Source organism: Porites lutea, chromosome 5 (assembly GCF_958299795.1).
Source record: "Porites lutea chromosome 5, jaPorLute2.1, whole genome shotgun sequence".
Classification (NCBI taxonomy): Eukaryota; Metazoa; Cnidaria; class Anthozoa; order Scleractinia; family Poritidae; genus Porites; species Porites lutea.
This window is the reverse complement of record NC_133205.1, coordinates 3,473,402-3,496,700: the sequence shown is the minus strand read 5'-3', so window position 1 is coordinate 3,496,700 and position 23,299 is coordinate 3,473,402. Positions and strand designations below refer to the sequence as shown.

At 40.1% G+C, this 23,299-nt stretch overlaps 3 protein-coding genes across 5 annotated transcripts in view; 1 reads left to right on the top strand and 2 right to left on the bottom strand.

The window, feature by feature from the left end:
* Positions 1-712: 712 nt before the first annotated feature.
* Positions 713-2,104, bottom strand: LOC140936856 (BTB/POZ domain-containing protein 6-like). The gene has a single exon (XM_073386363.1). The coding sequence runs from the start codon at positions 2,102-2,104 to the stop codon at positions 713-715; it is 1,392 nt and encodes a 463-aa protein (XP_073242464.1).
* Positions 2,105-5,750: 3,646 nt separating this feature from the next.
* LOC140936854 (BTB/POZ domain-containing protein 6-like) lies at positions 5,751-7,121 on the bottom strand. Its single transcript, XM_073386360.1, has one exon. It carries the CDS (start codon positions 7,119-7,121, stop codon positions 5,751-5,753), a length of 1,371 nt encoding a protein of 456 aa, XP_073242461.1.
* Positions 7,122-8,732: 1,611 nt separating this feature from the next.
* LOC140936527 (dimethylglycine dehydrogenase, mitochondrial-like) overlaps positions 8,733-23,299 on the top strand; it is an 18,043-nt gene continuing 3,476 nt past the window's right edge. Inside the window, exons 1-11 of one of the 3 annotated variants that reach the window (XM_073386012.1) lie at positions 8,733-8,798; positions 15,496-15,658; positions 16,259-16,357; positions 17,030-17,219; positions 17,758-17,937; positions 18,484-18,709; positions 18,896-19,134; positions 20,052-20,263; positions 20,825-21,082; positions 22,337-22,467; positions 22,757-22,974. In XM_073386012.1, the coding sequence (XP_073242113.1) occupies positions 15,599-15,658; positions 16,259-16,357; positions 17,030-17,219; positions 17,758-17,937; positions 18,484-18,709; positions 18,896-19,134; positions 20,052-20,263; positions 20,825-21,082; positions 22,337-22,467; positions 22,757-22,974 (1,813 nt within the window). In that variant the 5' untranslated portion in view covers positions 8,733-8,798; positions 15,496-15,598. Of the gene's footprint in view, positions 8,799-13,231; positions 13,626-15,495; positions 15,659-16,258; positions 16,358-17,029; positions 17,220-17,757; positions 17,938-18,483; positions 18,710-18,895; positions 19,135-20,051; positions 20,264-20,824; positions 21,083-22,336; positions 22,468-22,756; positions 22,975-23,299 lie in introns of those variants that run through there. The other 2 variants (XM_073386011.1, XM_073386013.1) reach the window with 2 other exon arrangements.

Genomic DNA, 23,299 nt, shown 5'->3' with positions numbered 1-23,299 from the left:
ACCCCTAGTTGTAAGATCCCTGGTTGTAAGAACCCCCGGTTGTAAGACCCCTGGGTGTAAGAACCCCTGGTTGTAAGACCACTGGTTGTAAGACCACTGGTTGTAAAAACCCCTGGTTGTAAGACCCCTGGTTCTAAGAAACCCTGGTTGTAAGACCGCTGGGCCCAGTTGTTTGAAGGCCGGTTAACGCTTAACCCAGGGTTAAATTTAACCTGCATTTCTTTTCCTTGTCTTCTGAAGGATTTTCAAGGATAATATTCTCTGTTATTTTGAGAGCTTCCGATCATAATCTTGTAGACAAAAAGAATTAAAACTGAAATGCTTTCTAAGTTTTCAAATCTGAATTAAAATCTCGCACTAACCTTGGGTTATCTTAACCCAGCTTTGAACAACTCAGCCCTGGTTGTGAGAACCCCTGGTGTAAGAGCCCTGTTGTAAGACCTCTGGGTGGATGATCCCGTACGAGAGAAAGGAAATAAGAGAATTTTCCTGGATCCAAAAATTTTATATGAATTTAATGTTGACCTTCAACATGTACACTATTTAGGAGATGTAAATTACTAGGGTTAATCTCCTCTGAAATACAGGCTTTTTTAATTGCTACTTTTTGATAAGCGGGAAACTACTTGTAGTCTAGGAAGCTGGGGGAGTACCATCTTTAAGCTCTGTAACATAAAGTATGGCTTATCCAAATTTGTTTTTGGTTTGTAAACTACAGATCCTCTTTGAACAAAAACTCTGCAAACACATTCCCTATACGTATTTCCTCAAAGGTGAATGTCACCCCATGACAGTCCACAACTTCATCTCCTTCGAACCCAGAAAAGGCAGAGAGATCCGGCATATTATGTGCAACAGCAATACAATACTGAACATTTCTCCTCAGGACTAGGAGCTCATCAAATAAAACATCAAAGCCATGATAGATGTGGCCAATATTTCTTTGCACATCCACCTTATAGGACCCAGTTTGGGAAAAAATTAGCGAACCAGTAGTGATTTCATCACCAACAAAAACCTTTACAGTTGCTGATACTCTAGCATATCTGTCACGCTCTTCAAAAAATAGAGAGACTCCATGCAACACTATGTTCTTGTCTACAGTTAAATTGATTGGTTCAAATGTAGCAGGAACATTAGAAGAACTAAAAATATCAACATACTTATGGTATCTGCAACATCGTAAAGGGGGTCCCTTTCTTTGTTTTTCTGAAAATCCATGCAGAAGCGGAAGAGTAGGATCGTCAAATTGTGCGACAACATTGCTGGCTTCTTCCTGCGTTAAAATTTTGGTGACTGGAACAATCTCCATAAACTCTCTCTGTTCCATGAGTGGAAAACGCAGGTTTTTCATTACCTCTTCCCCAAGTATTTCCCTTTTGACAGAGCCTTCTGGTTTCAGATTTAGCCTATTGCATTGATGTTCTGCCCAGCCATCGACAGCCTGAAATAACTCGATCTCCTTAATATTTAATGTGTCCCTTTCCACTAACTCTTGCAGAAGAGACTTCTCAATTCCAAAGAATTCATTTGATTTCACAACGCGCATTGTCAGTTTGTCAACATAGTCCCAACAGAAATTCAACAGGTGATCATTTGAAAATTTCTTAGCGTGTTCCAAGACTCCAAGCACATTCGACGAGTCCAGATTATTCCCTAAAAAGACTGCACATTTTTTGGAAAGTCGAGGAATCATGTATTTTGCCGCAAGATATGCCACTTGCATCACGTTATTTTCGGTTAAGGAAACTTTATCGGTGTACAGGAATCGCAACAATTCAAACATACCGTCATAGTCACAATCAGGCATATTGATTTCTTCTTTGAAGTCTGCCATTTTGCCACAGAACATGGCGAAAAATACAGGGCTTCTGATTGCCAACAAAAACTTGTGAGCTGGGATCGCTATCCTCCTTTTTTTCCGGTCACTGCATTCGCCATATTGGGACGAACGAACAACAAATTTTACATCACTCAAAATATCATTGTTGAACAAAAATTTGCCTCTCTGTTGGAAAGCCTTTGGGAACTTGTCTTTCTCTGTATCCATATCCATCCATGGGTTATCGTCATAGAAATCCAACTTCAATACTGTGCGGAACATGATGTTTGCTCGAATGTTAATCCACGATTAAAGTTAAAGGGCGCTAACACCAATTGTGAGGCGAGCAAAGCGCGGGAAAGTTGATCCGGGATTTTCGCATTCTCGTCCCTCAGCCACTCGGTATTTTTGTAACCAACCACGTGACCAAGAAACGACGGGCTCTGGGGACGGGAAAGGGATTTCGGTTGCCTCGTTCACGCGCAGCTTGTCTCATCACGCAACGCTCCTGCTTTGCGTGACGAGACATACAAGGCGCAAGAGAACAAAAACGTGCGAAAAAATTGGCGCTTTTTCAGGTGCCTCCCTCCCTTCTCGTGGGAACCGTTGTTATTCGTCCCAGGCAGGCTCAGATCCTTAAAGGTACGGTAAAACGGACAACAAAAACGTTCAACTTCTTTCGCAACAATACTGCAAAACGAGTTAAAAAGCGATATAGCTCGTTTTTCCACCCACTTTCAATTCTGTCTTGCAACAAATCAGGTTGCTGCAGGTTGCGAAAAGTTGTTGTAGAAAGTAGTTCTACTTTCTGCAACATACTCTTTACGCGCGTGTTGCGCGTTTTACCAGCCCAAGGCAAACTTGTTTTGCAGCAAGTGACTAACTCCTGCAGTTAATTTAATCCTAACTCTATTGTATCGGGTGACTCCCGCGTAATTTTTATCCAATCAGATGTCGGTATTCACGCAACTTGCCGTATAAATTTTTTCTTTGCTGGGAGACAGGTTTGAACGTGGGTAGTAAAGCGCGCAACATCGCTATTCAACTCGTTTTGCAGCTGCTGCAATGTTGCAAAACACGTTGTACGTTTTCGTTCCCCGTGTTAACATACCTTAACAGGCACCCCCTTTTTTAAACTGAAATAATATAAATTGGTTTTGCCAACAAAAATAGTTCATAGTATTGGCAAAACCCTTGTTTACAGGGTTGATACCATGGGAAGACATGTACGGGCTTAGCGCAAAAGGAGATTGAAGAGTGAAGGGCGCAGCCTTCGGCTTTCTTGGCTAAATTACAGCAGTAAAAGTAACCGCTTTGGGGAAACCCCCTTCGGGTCAGGGTCTAGGTTAAATTTATTAGAATAAAATAATACATGAGGCACACTAAAACACATTTGATTGAGTGCTACCACTGTCTTTTTGTTCCACAGTACTGGCAGTATACTTTATTCTACTGGCAAATGACACTGTTCACTGAGACTTCCATGTGATATAAAATACCATATTTCCTCAAATAAGCCTTCCTTCGATTAATGGCCTCCCTGGAATAATCACCCCTCCCTTTGATCCAGCAAAACTGATCACTGAAGACGCCGACGACATTGACATCAAAAATTAATCAAGGAACCAAATTCGGAACAACTGAAAAGCCCATGTTCAGTTTTTTTGATGTGGTTATTTTTTTATTTAATGGGAAAATACAACTTTAGGGCACGACTGCCAGTGAACAATATCTGAAAATAATTGCCTCCCTTGAATAATCGCCTTACCTTGAATAGCCAGCCCCTTTTAGCATGAAAAAAGAGATAATAATTATTGTCCCTAATTTATTGTCCCTAGCTATTCATTTGAGGAAATACGGTACAACTGAAAAGTTTGCTTCTTAATTATTAAAAACAAGTTCAATATAAATATCCAAGTAAGAGTATTGCAATTTTTCAAAGCATAATCAGTCTAGATATATCTCAAGGAAGCCAAGTTTCTTTTTTCAGGGAAGAAATTTATAAATTACATGGCTTTGATCAGTTTTCTCTGAATTAAAATATCTTCTACCTCTAAGCATATGTAGTAAAGTTGAGGAAAGTGTGAAAACTAGTTCATCTAAACATGACCTGTAGTTTATTCTATAACCAGACTTTCAATGTCTGAGCACTCGAGCTTGAAAGTTGGGCGCGCAACAGGAATCTTGACAAATCGCAAGAAAATTTATTATAGTTTTTGAAAACATTTTGTGGATCATATTGGAACCTCCCCCTCCCCTAAGACTTAGGGCAAAATGTTGGCTTAGGGGAGGGGTGGGTGGGCAGTTTCCTAGAAACATGTTAATAATGGTCCCATTTTTTTAGGAACCAAAAAAAAAAATGCTACATACCTGAAAATAAAAGGAAATGCCTTTAAAGTATAAACTTCTTCCTTTAACTGATACTTGATGTTTTGTAGGATGTGCTGATTTCTCTGACCTTACCGCATAGGATTTGCGTAAACCACATATGCAATGCATTATGCCCTTGTAATAGCTTATCTAATCACATATAGTTCATAATTGTTTCACGTATATAAGCACATTGATTTACCAAATAAATGTAGTAGTAGAGTATATGACTGAGACCACTTGAGGCATTGATCCAGTCTCGAGTTAAGGCAACAATAGCTATTTATCGACTTAGAACTACATGTAACAGGTCACATTTAGATGAGCTAGTAGGGGTCACACTTTCCTCAACTTTACTATACATGGTTAACAGAGTGGAATGGTTATCAGACAATTAGACTCCTTAGGGTGGCTTGACTGGATTTTTTAGGGACTACAACTCCCTACTTTAAGTGTGTTTACCATGTTGGCATTAAAAAATACAATGCAAAAAGGTTACCACAGCTGCACTGTATAAAGATGAAAATTTGTTGATCCATGTTTTATTGACATCACAGTTACCATGGCAACATAATGACGCCATTACGTTTTTTACTTGCCTTTGTATTTCTCGGTAATAGGAGTTTTTTTTCAGAAATCGCTTAGGGAGCTTGTACCTCCTTAGTTGCCTCGATTGTGGCAAAGTTTGAACAAATTCTATAAGAGCGTTTTGGAAATATTCCGAAACAAAGTTTGAAGGGTCATAAAAACAGTGAATAAACATGCTATCAACATAATAAGCTCATATCTAAAGAAAATGGTGAGGTCTGTAAATGCAGTTTCATCTCATAGTGGTTTGATTTCATCTGAAACTTTGTTCGAAAAAAGAGGGGGATGCTTTGGCCAATTGCAAAAAAGAGGAATTTGATTAGGCTAGGTTCGGCTGCTTGCTTTACCATTTTTGTATGTAATTTGGTCCATGCCTATAAATTTCATGGTTATTTAAAAACTGCTCGATAAATTTTTTTAAAAACTCAACAATCCCAAGATTAATTATCAGTTTACATCTCTTCTGTTTCAAGGACATTGAAAACAAGGAAGGTAATTAAATGGGGCTTCAAATGTCACAAATTTTCCCGGCCCAGATTTGGTGTTTACAAGTGAGCCTCCTAATTATTCACTGGCATTGTTTTCATATTTCATATGCACTCGCACAACTTTAATTTGCATTCAAAAGGACCCTGGATTACTTTCCCCAGAATTTCCGAGATATGCTAATGTAGCAGAAGTGGTGAAGAAAATGTCTGTAGCATCACTTTTTCATCATGAGGGATGCAGCAAGCAGGCCGGCATGCCTCTTAATATAAAGAAAACAAAATACAAGGTGTAAGCCGAGCCAGCCCAGTAAAGTGGGCCAGCCTGGCTGACCTCATATACACAGGCCCTAAATCTCATTTGCAATGCAGGCTTGCATCGCTGCTACTTTTCAATCAGAGAGAAACTGTTTGTTGTCTACTAAGCTGAGGGAGTATCCTCCTTATGCTCTGACTTGCATTCAATTTTCTCCCTGTTTTGTAGACTATAGATCTTCTGTAAACAAAACCTCTGCCACCACAGTTCCCGTATCCATAAAGGAGAATGTCACCCCATGACAGTCCACAACATTCCAATCTCCATAATCATAAAAGAAAGAGATAGAGGGCATATCATGTGAAACAGCAATACAATACTCAACATTTCTCCTCAGGACCAGGAGTTTATCAAATAAAACATCAAAGCCGTGATAGATGCGATCAATATTTGTTTGAACATCCACCTCGTAGGTCCCAGTTTGGGAATAAAACAGTGAGTCACCTCTCATTTCACCACCAACATAAACCTTCACAGTGGCTGATACTTTAGCATACATGTCACACTCACACTCTTCAAAAAATAAAGAGACTCCATGCAACAATACGTTCTTGTCTACAGTTAAAGTGATTGGTTCAAATGTGGCAGGTTTATTGCAACAAATCGTAACGTTAACACCTTTATGATATCTGCAACATCGCATAGGGGGTCCCACTCTTTCTGTTTTTGAAAATCCATGCAGAGGCAGCACATTAGGATCGTCAAATTGTGCGACAACGTTGCTTGCTTCATCCTGTGTTAATATTTTGGTGACTGTGACAATCTCCATAAACTCTCTCTGTTCCATGAGTGGAAAACGCAATTTTTTTATTACCTCTTCCCCAAGTATTTCCCTCTTGACAGAGCCTTCTGATTTCAGATTTAGCCTCTTACATTCTTGTTCTGCCCAGCCATCGACAGCTTGAAATAACTCCACCTCCTTAATATTCAACGTGTCCCTTTCCACTAACTCTTGCAGAAGAGACTTTTCAATTCCAAAGAATTCATTCGATTTCACCACGCGCATTGTCAGTTGCTCAACATAGTCCCAACAAAAATTCAACAGATGTTTGTTTGAAAATTTCTGAGCGTGTTTTAAGACTCCAAGCACATTCGATGAGTCCAGATTATTCCCTAAAAAGACTGCACATTTTTTGGACAGACGGGGAACCATGTATTTCGCGGCAAGATATGCCACTTGCATCACGTTGTTTTCGGTCAAGCAAACTTTATCCGTGTACAGGAATCGCAACAATTCAATCATACCGTCATAGTCACAGTCAGGCAGATTGATTTCTTCTTCGGTTTCAGCCATTTTGCCACAGAACATGGCAAAAAATACAGGGCTTCTGATTGCCAACAAAAACTTGTGAGCTGGGATCGCCATCTTGCTTTTTTTCCGGTCACTGCATTCGCCATGTTGGGATGAACGAACAACAAATTTTACATCGCTCAAGATATCATTGTTGAACAAAAATTTGCTTCTCTCTTGGAAAGCCTCAGGGAACTTATCCTCCTCTGTATCGATCCACGGGGTATCTTCATCCAATAACGTTAACATGATTTTTGTTCTCAAGATTATAAAAAGTTCAATCGAGGATACCTAACCAAACAACCATTTTCAAGCGGGCGAAAGCGCGGGAAAGTTGATCCGGGATTCTCTCGTAGCAGTTTTGGTCTCGTCACGCAACGCTCCTTTGCGTGACGAGACCAAAACACTCAGCTGAGCTGGCTCATATAGGAACTCTAGCTTATTCGAAGGAACTCCTAAAACTCATTTGAAAAGCAGGTAAATTGCACCTTTTTTTCTCTTCGACACGATGCTTTATGCTCGTGCGAATCACTTCTTAAAGAGGTCGTTTATTAGATACACACATGGATGCGACATGGATTCAAATTATTTTGTAATACAAAACTGCACAACAATAGACCTTCTAGCTTCAGAATGTTTTGTTTTTCCCAGTGAAGGTCCGAGGGGAATTTGCCACTTTATATTGCCATAAATCATGCGTACACATGTGTTTCTTGTACTGCTGTTGTTGACAAGTGCTGCTTCAGGCAGTAAAACACAACTCAGCTAGGTCTGTCAAGTATATACAGTCAGAACTAGAACTAAAAAACATGTTGGGTCCTACACACATGTCCTATATAGGTTCCAGGCCCTTATGGTTTCAACCGACTCGCGGGCTCATAGCAATATAATATCAACAGCTGTGTTATGTAAAATCATGGAACATATCAGAGAGATAAGTGGGGAAGCCGGTCTCCAAAAAAATTTTGAAAAACTTTTTTTTGGCCCTTCAGGCCCCAGTTTGGTCTAAAAATAAGAGGAGGGGCTGCCCCCGCGGCCCCTCCCCTGGATCTGCCACTGTAAACATGATTATGATTATAACACCAGCGTGTCCAAATTGAAGAAATCTCTATCTTTGGAACTACTAAGCGAGAGATGAAAATCCCATCACCTATAAATTTTCCATAAATAAGTGTACAATGATATTGCTTTGCCTGTTCCGCCTTATTATAAATTGTCTATTAGGGAAAAAAGAAATTACTCGATAAACGCATTTGTCCATCCATCTGTACATCATGATTACTTTAAGTATAGTTTCTTTCCAAGAACTATAAGGGACTAGAACTGTTAATTACCTGAAACCAGCACTTAATTATTCAGCATTTTGCAGAGCAAATTATTTTAAAGTATAGCAATTTTTAAATTATATATTATATATCTAATTTTTATATATATTTATATTTATATTTGTATTTCTTAACTCTTCTTAATGTGTAAAACTTTGAAGAGTAATAAAGTAGATGTAGATGTAGATGTAGACACGCATGGGAATATGACAAAAGTTGAATGAAACGTACAGTTCTCTATCTATACTACAGAGTTATCACATGACCTACGTTGGGAAAACAAAAAGGTCTATTTCAAACACCAGAAGCATATAACCTCCCCTCTAACTTCCCCTATCTGTGTAGAATCATACTGGGATTATAGTTGTCCAATCAGAAGCGCATGGAAATTTTTTTGCCCAAATGTGGAATCAGAGAATTGAAGGCATCCCCTTTTAAAAAGTAGCCGTGTTAAATAACGAATTCCACAACTCAAAAGTAAATGTTGAGCCATTTACATTTGTTGAACAACCTTATCAGAAGACAAAAAAACTTTTATTTTCACAGGTAGTGGAGCCGACAAGTGTGTTGTCAAAATTTGAATGCACTAAGCTGCACTATGGTGAGTACAAAATAAATAGTTTTCTCCTAATTTCTTTCTACCCTCTTAGAACTCCCTCTTCTTCCATCTCCTGTAACCCACCCTCCACTACCCTGCTGAGGAAACACGTTGAATTGAATACCCCATTCTTAAAAGTAGTGGTCAAGGAAATAAAATATTAACAGATGGCATTTAGAGGCTCTAATTAGGTGATTGTAGACTACTAGACTGCAAAACAGTCGGTTTTTTTCTCAAAATCAGTAAAGAAATCGGTAAAGGCCTTTTGTTTGACTGCTCACGCGTAGTTGAATACGCAAAAATACGGACTGTTTTGCAGTCTAGTAGACTACTGGTAGCCGGGTTTTATTGAAACCCCTGCTTATTTTTTAGCAAAAGCATACTTGTCCACATTATGTCCTCATATCCTGAAATGTAAATTAAAATGTATCTATGAGAAGAAACATTTTGTTTCCTCCAAGGTTTCTTTAAGTTCTAGTATAAAAACCTTTCCATTCTATTGCAATTTTTGACTGCCCTCTTCATCAGGGACTGTTGTAAGAGAAGCTGTATTTGTGACATCTGACAGCCAATCTGCACAATTTGTATTATTGTCCCCAGAGGCTGTTGTAGTAGCTGTTGTACATCCTTTAGTTGTTTATTTACCAGTATTTATTTTATTCTTTTGCTGCATTTAAAGTAAATACATACATAAAATTTAGATGGATGAAGCAAAGGAGCCCATGGAAGCCAATAAGGCTTATGAAAAGGGCTATCTTTAAAAATATATGATTAAATTATGAGTTAAAATATTTGCATCAGCAAGACAATCTAACTTAACACATACAATTTCTTTATAACATAGAAAATAGTTATAAATAGGACAAAAATAGATAAGGCTAAATGGAAAATGTAAAAATGAAAAAAGGAAAAGTGAGAAAAAATGCAAAACAAAAGTCTCCATAGTTCCAATAGGGTTGGAGAGGCTGAGGGGTGTTGGCTTTGTCTGTTGGCCAATGCTGGCCAACCACTAACAATGACTAAAGCCCTGCTGGGAGAAAGTTTGGTCAGCAGAGTTTGGTTTGCTGTCTTTTATGAAGTCCAGTTTATGTACTCTGTCTGCTGTAATTTTTAATGAGCAGCTGCAGATGGGAGAAACGTTTGGCATGGTATTACATGTGTATTTAACGATAGACCTTTGCAATTGTCAAACTGAAATATCACTGCAATGGGCAAAGAGTATGCTAACCATTCACAACATAAATTATATAAATCATTTCAGTCCCTATTGCTCTATTGCATAAGCCAACTTTTTACCTTAAATTCAGTGTTAGCATAAACTAAAGCATTTCTGGCCAAAAAGGCAGTTTCGGTTAGATCATTCATTTTATCAGCTTCTATAGAGCGTTTTCACATGATGTCACGGCGGCCATATTGGTGTTCCAAAACAATGAAACGGCAGCCATGTTGGTGTACCAAGAAAATTCTCTGGGAGTTTAACTCTTTTCTTATGTAAATGCCGTTCTTTTGTTCCAATAAATTAGCATAGATTCTGGCCACGTGAGTGAAAACGCTCTATAGTTTGAGGAGTGTTGAGCTTGTAAACGTGCTATAGTTTTTTTTTTAACTGAACTGGCTGGCCATGAAGCAAAACCCAAGTTTTCTGGCAGCAAAGCCTCTAGATAGGCCCGCTCGTTTTTAAGCAATTGAAGGAAAGTCGTTCACTAAAAGAATGCGTTTTGCCTCAGGGAGTGGTCAGCTAGGCCATTCTTATGTTCATACATGACTTTATTTATGGCCAGAAGAATTTCTCTTCTCTCAAGTGTGAGAATTGGCCATTTACAGAGCCTAACAGGCAAATTGGTTACTCCAAAAAAAGTTCTGATATCCTCAAGGGGAACATCATTGTTAGACGTCATTGCGTCGTGCAAAAAATGGGGGCGGGGAGGGATGGGGTGCTGTTATGTCCAGTAACATGGCACAATTCACAGAAGCTTGTTCTTTGTCTCGCTCCTGTATATAGATAGAGATATCAGATTAAGGAAAGAGTTTCCTTATGTTGGACAAAAAAGAATTAATCCGCAGATGAAGTGGAATAGATGCAATCTCGAGGACCAGGAGGCTCTGGGGACACAGGATTGAAATCCTAGATTTTAGGGCTTCTGGTCATTTCTGATTTTCTACAACGTTTCTAATAGCGTTCACTGACTCTTGTCGAAGTGTCAATGACCGTAAATAGGTGATTCAAAGCTTTTCAAAGAGAATCCTCCAACTTACTGTTAAATCGGAATTGACCAGAAGTCCTAAAATCTAGGACTTCAGCCCTGTGTCCCCAGAGCCTCCTGGTCCTCGTGCTTAGGCCCCAAGGAGGCTCTGAGGACGAGAATGGAATAGATGTGGAGAATATCACTCTTACATGTAAAATAACCTCCAATGGAAGTTTTGTTTTCGTTTGTTTGTAAAAAGAAAAGACTGAGAAAAATCCGCTTTCGTTTCTCACGATGGGTGTTTAGAATCTGGGTCATAGAGATTGCCGCCTGTTGGTGGCACATTTTTCCCGTTTGCCTGATTATTATAGACCTTCTCCATTTTGGGGTTCAGAAACCTAATTGGTAGATCATTGGCCTGAGTCAGTGGCTTAAAATCCGTAATGGTGCCCTCTTGTCGGTCGGACGCGAGGTCCTCATTCGAGTAAGCCCGCATAGAATTAAAGTGCTTCTGCTTCCACGCTCACATTTGATGGGAAAGCTTGGAGGGTTTGTTGCCAGAAATTATCCATTGACGAAAGTCGTCCATTCTTGGACTTTATGCCCCCCTGAACCTCTTGTAAGGTTTTCAAAATAGATGGCAGGACACCTGTTCTTCGTTCAGGACACCATAACAATAAGTATTTTCTATTAATTTCAATACTAATCAGTAAACTGGCAATACGTATCATCTCTTTATTGATCTGAAAACAATGTATTTTAAGTACGGATTTCCTGCATTTCTCATTGAAAAATTATTTCAAGCATAAGTGAAGTGTTGCTACTTGAAATCGTGAAATAAAGGGAAGAACTGTCACACATCGCGTTGTGATAGTCGCGTGATTTATTGCCATTAGATGTAAGCTATGTTTCAGTGCAAAATCTCCAAATGCTGAAGAAGTCCGTGATGACTTGATGTAAGGAAAACCGGAAATAGATCATGGTATGATGAATGCCAATTTTGAGAACAAACTTTTTTTAATGGAAGCTCAGACTGTAGGCATCGTTCTATGTTGATCGTATTCCGCAAGAATGTAGATTTGTCAAAAAAACTCCCTTTCATCGTGATCTTAGAGCCAATTCATCCGCATGTTGATTTGTCAGGGCTGCAATCTCTCCTCCGCAAAAAAAAAAAAAAAAGAGCGCGCGGCCTCTGCGGATGAGAGAGAGGACTGCAAGTTTTAGAATACCAAAACGAGTTATTTCTAGATTCAGGTCCGGGAATGTGACCTAAGATATATCTAGTTGAGGAAATTTGTCACCGGCTTTTTAGCGATGTTATCAGTGGGTAGAAGATGAAAATGAAGTCCTACATTTGGTGCCTTTTTTGGAGGACATTTTCTGGTAAAACCTGAACTGGAGCTCTTTCGAACTGAGCTCTGTTGTGGTTAAACTCATGCGACCGTAGACGATTAGAAGGCGGAGTCGACTGACCCTTCAGAATCGTTTTTGTCTTTAATTTGCATACCCTACGTAAAACGTGTTTGACAACAATACTATCCGGTCTCAGATGCAGTCTTTGAAACCACTTTTTCCATGCAGAAGATGTATCGGTTATTACATGCAAAGCTGGCCTTGACACGAGTTAAAGTTCCAAATAACCCCTACAATCCAAGGGCAGGGTAAAACACTTAACTCAGTTTCTCTAAACAACGATTAAACCTACTTCGACTCCTACTTCGAGTCGAAGTAGGTTTAATCGTTGTTGCAGAGACATTTGCAGGAAAGCGGAAAAGAGTTGCAGTCCAAGGTTGTACATGAATGAGTTTCCATAGCCATTTTCAACTGCAGTAAAGAGCGCCAAGTTTATGAAGATACCCATGTAATCTTCCAAAATATTTTGACATAGTCCTCTTATACGTCCGCAAGTGCGATTACATCCATTATTTTGCATGAAATTAAAACGAGAACTGAAAACGTGACCGCCATTCGTAAACAGACCTTTCAAAATTTCCCCATTGGGTATTTCACGGCAAGTTATTCAATATTGCTGAATTATTCCCACTTCTTAAAGATGCTCCTGAGGATTCATGCAACTCTCACAATTTATGTTACGCAACAACGCCACTCGTGAGTTTGTCGTGTTTGGGTGAATTGGCAAAAAATCAAAACATTAAAACACAGTGAAAACAGCGCCTTGACGAGTTTTACCGGCTATGCGAAAAAGTGGGTGAAAAAAACAAAACCAGTATGTTCAAACCAGTTTTGTTAGGAGCCGTCGAAGTGTATAAACCAGTAAATGTTGGCTGACTGCGTTTGCTTGAAAACTCATTTGTTTATTGCCGTATTACGGCGAAGGGTAAAAATTCGGCCGTGGGTGGTTTTTCCTACACTGAATTTAGTTGTAACCCTTCGCCTACTGTCTTCCCCATTTACAGTACACAGTTCATGACAGATTAGACTGAAGTCTATGCGAATATCAACACTGAAATTGGCATACAACCCCGTGGAACAAAATGCTCGGCTTTTTGCCCTTGCGATCGAAATTTCAGGGAGTTCATATAAATAGCAGAAATACTGTGTCGAAAATAAGAACACTTCGTAGGAAGTTTGATTCAAGATTCCTTTCTACTGGTCAACTCTCTTCAAATTCCCAGGACTCAAGGTAAGAATGAGAATATATATGTATATTTTTCTCTCCGTTCATAGAACCAAATATTAGTGTTTTAGTTCATGTTATCGGTACAGTTGTTTGAAGTATAGATCTTTTTGGACTAAACTCCGCCAAGTTTTTTAAGTGTCTATAAATTATATCCGTTAGATTTGAGGTCTTAGAAAAAAACTGTGAATAGTAAATTTTTTCCAGCATTCGAAGCAAAATACTTTTATTTTTAAAACTGAAAGATCTACTGATCTCGATGACTTTTCCAACGTTTCTATACAATTCTATGCTAAATTCCACACGGGTTTTGACTAAAGATAAGCTCGACATAACGATCTCGTCAACCAGTTTCATATCTCAAATCTGGCTTTACTCTAGACAGTTAAACTTTGTCTTTGTGTGTTTTTTTTTTGCATACCAAATTTGATAACAATATTATTTGTCTTCGGGCTCAGTTTTTTGTCAAACAAACTAAGACACATCACGCGCGATCTCGGTTTTACTCCACCTTCAAGCTACTCCGAGAAGGTCTATCATTTTTTGGTACAATTGTCCCTTTTCAATTTCATTCACAGCTGGTTTTCCTTGCAGAATAAATGCAAAAGACATGGGCAGTTTTCCGTGACAAGGAAACAAAACCATTTTCTTCAACTCTGCTATAAAGGCAATTCTGCACGGGAATTCGTCGTATATAATGTAATTTAAACAGCTGAATGTCTTGGTCCTTAATTTCTTTTACTCTAAAGAGCGGCCCAACTTTAATCCCCGAAAAGGACTGTAATACATTGCGTGACAGTGTTTTGCTTTCATGGATGGCAGGACACAAACACAACGCATTTCAGCTGACGTAATACTGTTTATAAACAAACCCATTCACATACCCGAAAGGCCAATAAAATGGCTATATTTGTCTTGACCCTTCAATTAAGTCGAAAATGAGACACCAGTAAACCGGCCTTGCCTGTTTAACGGGATAGTGGGACACTGATGTACGTGATGTTGTCTAAAACTCTTGAATTTTACTCAACGCTCATCGCCTTGCACGAAATGTCATTTTTAGAAACCATTTGGTGCCCAGACGAAGTTTTGGCTCCGTGTCAACTGTCCGCAAACCTCGTATTTTCCAAAAACGTCTGATGAATACAGCAATCTCACTTTACAAAATCTGAAAAAGGGACTGCACTAGATTGTTAAGAGATCCGCTTGACTTAACCCTTTAGGTCCCAATAGTGATCAACATCAATTTTCTCGCAACAATATCCATACAATGTCAAAAGATAAGGTTGTGAGAATTAACAAAATGATCGCATAAGGGAAAATGTTTTGATCTTTATCAAAATATCTCAATTCATTCATGAAAGAAATGTATAGAGATCAGTTTGGAGAATTTGTATGTGGATATTGGGGCTTAAAGGTTTAAGACATGTAGAAGAACATGTCTGCTAACCAGAGGAACTGGGAACGAGGTTCGTTTGCACGGTTTGCACGCAGGCTCAACACGCAGTTTCACGTGAAAATCCGGGCACCTGAGAGACAGCTTGCACCCCGCGAGTTTTTGAAGTGATGTAAAATAAGATGAGAATAGCGCGACATTTCTCTTTCGCAAATCGAAATTGTTTCGTAATAAGAGTTAGACATTACGTAGCGTTTTCGGGAGCACCCAATCAATGGGCACTGTCGACACAATCAATAGGCCCCAGGCCATACTGGTTTCCCTCTTTTAAAAACCCTAGGGTGAAGTCGCAACGGACGTAGATCGGGAATTACCATATTCCTCTGTGTATGAACAAAGTGGGCTATAAGCATGCTGGCAGTATCCTTTATGATCACTCCGAAAAGATGATAATTCAGAGGGGTTTTTTATTTGTTGCAGCCATAAACCGCTGAATAAGCGTCTTAGAGAGGATGCAGAAGTGGTTGTTATTGGCGGTGGAGCCTTGGGTACTAGTATTACCTATCACCTGGCAAAAGGTGGAATGAAAGATGTGGTTTTACTTGAGAAGTCAGAGCTCACAGCCGGCTCAACTTGGCACTCGGTAGGCTATTTTAACACCAGCGATAAATGGACTCTTATCGGCATAGGAGAATTCAATTGAATGGCAACACCATAGGTTTTCAACCGCACTCTCAAAAGTTAGAACCAACCTTCTCAAACTGATCAATAATTCATAAAGAAAATACAGAGGAATGTGTAATGAGTGTATGGAAATCAGATGAAAAACTGCTCATTTCTGCATCCTTAATTTCTTCTTCTAAAATCATTTTGTTTGAGAAGTAATATCAAGTCCAAGCACTCTGCTGCGCGTCGTATTTTCAACTCTCTTCTCGGTGTTTCTTCTGGTGATGAAACACTGAATCTTATGCTTGATGTAATACCTGAAGCACAAGACGGCAAGGAAGTTCCCCTTCCACTCTTTAATCATTTTCTTTGAGTCTCTCTAAGACGTACATTTAGAGCAGGTCCCCACGGCGTGTGTACAGAGGGCGGGTGGGATTGCACCACATTCAAATTTCACTTCATCCTGTTGCTGATCAGAAGGTGGACGAAAAGCTGTACTCTCACTCAATCTTTCATTTCTGGTCTGATCGGGTTACTAGTATTCTCATCGTCAACTGAGTTTCCGTTTTTCTTTCAGCTCGGCGTTACTTCGCATTACAATCCAGTTGTGAACATAAAGCCATTAACACACTATAGCATGTTGTTATACAAGCAACTTCCACAGGAAACTGGTCAGGTGAGTTCGGGGGGTGAGGGGGGGGGGGGGTTATTCCTTATATTTGCCTTCCCTTATAGGTATGTGCCGCCCCAAAGGGTGTGGTTTTTGCACCGTTTTGGTCTGAGAACGGATATAGACTTTACCCATTTTAGTCTGAATTCTGGTAAGGTTTCCGGGGGAACTACGGGAGTTTATAAACGTGTTTGTCTTTTCAATTCGAAATGAATAAGAAAGAAGAGTAATATGCCAATTCGAAATGGATTAATCTTTTTGTTGGCATTCTAATAAGTAATAATGACATAATTTCTGCCTACGCCAGGTCTGAAAACGGGTATGGATTTTAGAGGCCTGGTCTGAAAACGGGTGTGAAAAACGACAATCTTTTGGTCTGAAATAGGATCGGGATTTGGAGAACCAAACAAATTCGCAGGAATACCCCTGGGGGAATATACACCTGTTTATGGTTAGTTTTCTTGCAATATCCTCGATTTCAGGAGGTTCTAAAAAGTTGCATCCCTTCCACCGAGGGCTAGCATAACCCAATTCAAGCTTCTTTGACTACTTTGTCTCAACGAACGTGATGCGAATGCGTCAGAAGCCTGCAGTTGTTTCCTTCTTCACTTTCATATCACGGAGGATTTTGTGAATTATTTTTCTCTTTTTGTGTATCTTTTTTTTTTCGGTTGTTAGGACGTAGGGTTTCATATGTGTGGCAGTATAAGAATATGCACAACTCCTGAAAGACTTGACGAGGCAAAGTATCAAATGCAGAGGCATGGCTGGATGAAGTCACCACAGAGGATAATTACAACAGAAGAGGTCACCAAGGTTCATCCGCTTCTCAATGTAGATGATGTACTTGGAGCTTTGTACTTTCCTGGTAAGGAATCATTAAGTAGCATAGATGCTCTTTTTTCTATTCCATTGGTTACACGGCTATGTGGGTCGCGCTTTTCGATGCTGTGGGGGGTTTTGACGTGGAGACGACACATGATGGTCTCTTTCGAGTCTCTCTTGCAGTTTCCTGTTTGGCCTCTCGCTTTTGCCTTCTCTTCCCTTTATTTGGCTTGGTGCAATAGTAAACGTCCATTGTGGTATAATCACAGGCGGCCCAGACTCTGCTGGTCGGAGTTCGTTAGACTCTGAATTTACAACAGAAGGTATGAGAGTAAACAAAATACGTCATAAATTCTTTAAAATGGCTTTACAAGCAAAGAAACAGTAAATGACAAAACAAAAACACAAGGTGTGTAATTTTCATTTCTATTTTTGTCAAACAATGGAATCACTTAGGACGTATTTTGTTTATTTTCATACATTCTCTTAATTCAAAGTCTAACGAACTCCCACAGAGTCTGGGTATAATCATAATCAGACTTATACGCAATTAGTTTACTTTTCATGAATCGCGTTTTCAGAGGATGGCTACACTGACCCATATTCCTTGGCCCAGGCCCTTGCAATTGGAGCGCGGATGTATGGGGCCGAGATATACATGCCTGCACCAGTCACTGGACTCAATCTCAGATCTGATGGAAGATGGGATGTGCTCACCCCACACGGGACGATCAAAGCAAAACAGGTTGTTAATGCGGCAGGTAACGGAAATAGAAATTAATATCAGTTTACTCTTGATTGGTTCTTAGTTACAGCTATAACAATAACAAATTCTGTTAAATCAGGAAAACGTCTGTTTAGTTAGGCTTGAACAACACCTTTTATCCAGATTGCTCCGAGCGTTTTGAAGATCTCATATGGTTCGAAGTGTCGGATGAGGCGCGAAATGGTCCAACTGTCATTTTATTTGGGTCAGGTAATTGGAGATTCTCCCCAACAGGTCAAGAGTGTTCTTCCAGGACTGTGTGGTTCTGAACAGAACTGTTGTTAATATTAAGTGACGTAGGCTCAAACCGTTTACAACTGGGATGTTCATTCTGCCCCAGCTCGCAGCTCCACGGGTCTACCTTACAGTTATATCTTAACTACAAGACTAAAACAAGAATTGCGTACTTAATCTAATCTTGTCTAGGAAGTGTTTAGTTGTTTGTAGCATGTAAAAATGTAAAACGATCACTTGAAATTGAACTTTATTCGGCAATATTCCTTATCAACAAATAACTTCCTCCTTTTTTTTTCTCGTGAAGGTTTTTGGGGGCGAGAGATAGGACGCATGGTCGGAACCGAGCTTCCCTTGGGCGTGGTATATCATCAGTACATGGTAACTGGAACAATTCCTGAAGTAGCCAATTTAAAGAAAGAACTTCCTTTCATGAGAGATTTGGAGGGTTCAGTTTACACTCGCCAGGAGAGACAAGGGATTGCAGTTGGCGTCTATGAGAGTGCTGAAAAAATGAAGATGCAAGATGATTGGTAAGTTTTAGGAGGTTTCACTCTGTCAGCAGAGTCTTGCTGTTGCCTGCTCGATTTTGGCGTTTGAAGAAAGACTCTGCATGAATCAAGTAAGATTTTTGTTGGTCATTGCTGGGTCAGATCTGCTTGGGTCAAATTCAACTTCGATACAGGCATGTAATTAATCTCTATGCCTATATTTTCCAGGTGGGATGCGGTACCCGAGGGTTTCGGGAAGGAATTATTCGAAAGTGACTTGAACCGAATCAGCGATTACGTGGAATACTCCATGAAACGAACACCCGTGCTCGCAAACGCTGAAATTACAAGTGTTGTATCAGGTCCCATTACCTACTCACCCGATGCTCTTCCTCTGGTTGGTCCCGATGCACGGGTTCCTAATATGTGGCTGGCCCTCGGAACGGGTTACGGGATTGGTTTGGCTGGTAGGTTCATTCAGACTTTAATCATCACCAGATCCAAATCCTGCTGCACTACAGTGCCGTAGCCAGACCAAACGGCCAACCGAGGCAGGCGGGAGTTGCTAGGGGGGTTCGGGGGCATGCCCCCCCCCCCCCCCCGAGAAATTTTGAACTTTAGTCTCTCGGAAATGCGATTTGCAGCGTTTTCTGGGCCTTTCGGTAACTTTTTTTCGAGTTAATTTAAGTGGAATTTAAAAAGCAATAATCAGAAACAAGCTACATAATCTGGGTGACCGTTAACCTCGCCAATGGTTTTGATCAGTATTTGTTCAAAAAAAATTTGAGTTAACGTACGTAGCCCCTTGAGATCGATGATATGGTAATTTTTTCATAGTATATTGACTGAATTGCTGAATTCTTTGTAATATCATGATGCGTTAAAAATATCCGATGATCGCTTATGTAAAATAAAAATGATCGGCGAAATTCGTCAAAATTTTACCGAGGCGATTGCCTCGGTTGGCCTCATACTAGCTACGGCACTGCACTAAGTAATAAAAATTGACCATACAGCGTAAAACAGTTTGAAGCTAAGGACATTCTCGGGCTGTTTTTTCTTTGCTGGTTTCCTCAGTGGTCGATTTGCGCGCGATCCACCTTAAGATCATTTCCACACTGGCAAAACATACCACCAATTTATTAAGTAAGGCCTGGACAAACGTGGAGAGCCCTTAATCCTTTGATTACGCAAAGCTCTTGTCGGGTCGTTTAAGCTTTAGTTGCAAAATAACTTTGAGATCTTTGCCGCCCAAGATAAAGCAAATGGAGCGAAAGTTATTCTGCGAAGTTAGTTGTCATGGAAAGCTAATGTAGCCTGGTGCTTATCTCATCTTGTTTTATACTTGATAAAAATTATTCCATCTTTGAACTGCATTTTACAGGTGGTATCGGCAAATACTTATCTGACTGGATGATTGAAGGAGAACCGCCTTTCGACCTCATTGAATGGGAACCTAATCGCTATGGTAACTGGGCCACAAGAGAATACGTTTTGGCAAAGGTTCGAGAGACGTATGGTCTGAACAATGAAATGAGTCATCCTAAGGTAGAAAGGTGGGCTGGGCGACCTGCCAGGACGAGTGGTATCTACAAGGCAAGTCTTAACGGAAAGTCCTTTCTCTCGAACATGTCGGACTAAAGGAGATCACATTTCTATACATTCAATATTTTTAAACACTTGGTAGTTGACCTCGCTTGTCTACACTGACGAATACTAGATAGTTTAACCTTTTTTGCGGTTAGGTATTCACAACAAGAAGTTGAATTTGTTAACAAGGATTTTCTTTAATGTCGTTTAACAAAGTTAAACTCAACATTGTACCACATGGCATTCATTATAAGTGTGACTTTTCAGATGCTAACAGACAACAAATTAACGCATCAATTGTAAAGAACAAAATAATTCAGACTAAATCAAATCGAAAATATACGACTGGGTGTACTATCTGGACGCAACAGTCTACTCTATGACTAGAAAAACGAACAAACCGTGAACCAGGCAAATTTTGAATCATATTCCTGGTAAGGATGATGAAAAGAAATCTAGTAAAAAGAGCTTTTAGGCTCTTAAACTTTTAAACTTTTAAAAAAGTTTAGACGAAGCTGCAAAAAGAACTAAAATTTCTCGGCAACGCCTTTTTGTATCTTTTTGCAGAGGCTGTGTGAGCGTGGCGCGCAGATGGGCATGCGCTCTGGTTGGGAGCAGCCCAACTGGTTCGCACTTGATGGTGATGAGCCAGGTTATAAACCCAGTTTTCGACGGACAAACTGGTTCGAGCCCGTTGGTCGAGAATGTGATCTGGTCCTGAATAAAGTTGGCGTTATAGACCTGTCTCCTTGTGCAAAAATTGAGGTGACAGGAAATGGCGCTGGTTCTTTTCTAGATGTGATTTTTGCCAATGAACTACCCAAGGTAAGATGGTTATTTTTTATTGCTGAAAAAAATAATAATTGAAAACACCGAACTTATGATGGCTTTGTATGGTTGGATTCTATGGTTCACCTTTTTACCAAAAATAAGTTAATTGCGTTCTGTTGGAGGGAATTCAAAATACTGATATAATTTCGCCTTGCAACGTTAATCCTTTACACAAGACATGTACATTTTGGGGGTGTGGTTGGTTACTAGGCTCGATTTCCTCCTTTACTCTTGGTTCCTGTCTTGTTTAGACTGTTCACAGCCCCCTATTTTGCCGTAAGATCGTCGAGATCAAGCGCTTTACTTTGCTTTGCGAGTGGCCGTCTTAGGGCCTGTTTACATGGAGGAGGGGGACCCCAGGTAGGTGAGGACACCCGCTTTGGTGGGTAACCCGCCTGTCCACATAATCTCTCATTTTAATTTGATCACGTTTGCATGACAGGTGGGGTGACCCGCCGCACGTTACCTCACCTATCTGGGGTCCCCCACCTCCATGTAAACAGGCCCTTAAACGAGTGTCAAATCTACTTAGGGGAACGGGAGAAGGTTTGGGAGGACGCTTTAGACCCCGGCGCCCGCCCACTCATTACATATGAAACCACGATGGCCGCCCGCAGCGGTAAGCGCTCGGTCCTGACGATCGTACGAAAAATAGGGGACTGTAAACAGGTTAGGTCGTATTGTGCTCATTACCCAAACAACGGCTGGTAATCAAACGATTAAAACTATTTCTTGTTAAGGATTTCCCTATTACAGCACAATTATTAGAGACCTTTAGATTCGAAGACGAAAACAACTACGAGTACGAGATCTGACTGAAAGATGTTTTAGCGTATTCTCCAAAAGTAGACACCTCGGAAAGCTTCATTGTACTTTTGAATCACCAGAAAAGTTAGCACAGTTATCTTAATTGAAGGAGGTCTAGCCCTCTCTCATTTTCAAATTGATAAACCTTTCAAAATTTTAGTGATAACTTGTTTTTGCCAGTAGGATATTCTCGCTTAAACTCGTAGTACAATGACGACAAACGACGACAGCTGTCGCGTTTTCCCGCCAAAGTGACGCTGGTTCACGAGCGAGCACTACTTAGTATTGAAAAAATCTCGTACTCGTTGTCGCTCCCGTCTTAGAATCCAAAGGTCGCTATTTGATTATCTTCCTTGAGTGTCGATTTATGATGAGCCTGCGAGAAAGCTGTCGGGGAAAGTAGCCGAGGAAATGAGTTCTCTCCTCTTACTGTATTATTAGGTGGGGCACACAAACATAAGCCTTATGTTGACACCAAAGGGGAAAGTGTACGCGGAAATGAATGTCTCTTGCTTGGCGCCAGACCATTATTTGTTGGTAACTGGAAGTTCCAGCGAGTTTCACGACCTCAGGTATATATGACTTTGTATATCGAAGGCTTCATCTAGTTTTATATTTCCATTGAGAGTTGTTGTTCCTGGATTCCAGGGAGTTATGGGAAGGGGGTAGCCTATGTAGGCGCTCCTCCGGTTTTGTTTGAGGGGAGTGGGCAGCTGTGCTGGCTATGAAGAGGCAAGCTCGAAGGAGGTTAGGAGCGGGAAGATAAACCAAACAAATACGAGATACAGTCGTGTATTTTTTCCAAGCAAGTTAAGCGTCGAGAAGTTTGTTCAATAAGATACAAAACTTGCTTTTTCACAGGTGGCTACTGGAAAATCAGCGTAAATTTAATTATGATGTCCAGATCAAGAATATCACTGATGACGTGGCCTGTCTGGGCATCGCTGGACCTCGATCACGTGAAGTTCTTTCCAAGCTGACGTCGTCAGATTTAAGAGATGAGGCGTTTCCTTATTTGGCATTTAAAACCGTTGAATTGTGTGGACTGTCTGTACAGGCCTGTCGGTTTTCCTTTACTGGTAAGAACATACATATTTCTGTTGTTGCCATTCAGATAAATGCGGACGATATTTAATTATATAGACCGGAGAGCTCTTATTTGATTTAATAACTTAACCGGTGGCTTAACCATTCAGTCTTATCGGGGTCTGATGCCCTAAATTCTGCGAAAATAACATGCTTGAGTCTTTTTCCATTTTTTCCCTTTACATTTGGCTCGAAATCACTGTGCAGATCACATGAAACACTTTATTTTCTATTACAGTTTCCTACTTTATGCCATATAATCATACCAAGATAAGCTTAATCAGTCGTCCATATCTATGCATCAAGCTAAATGGTGTT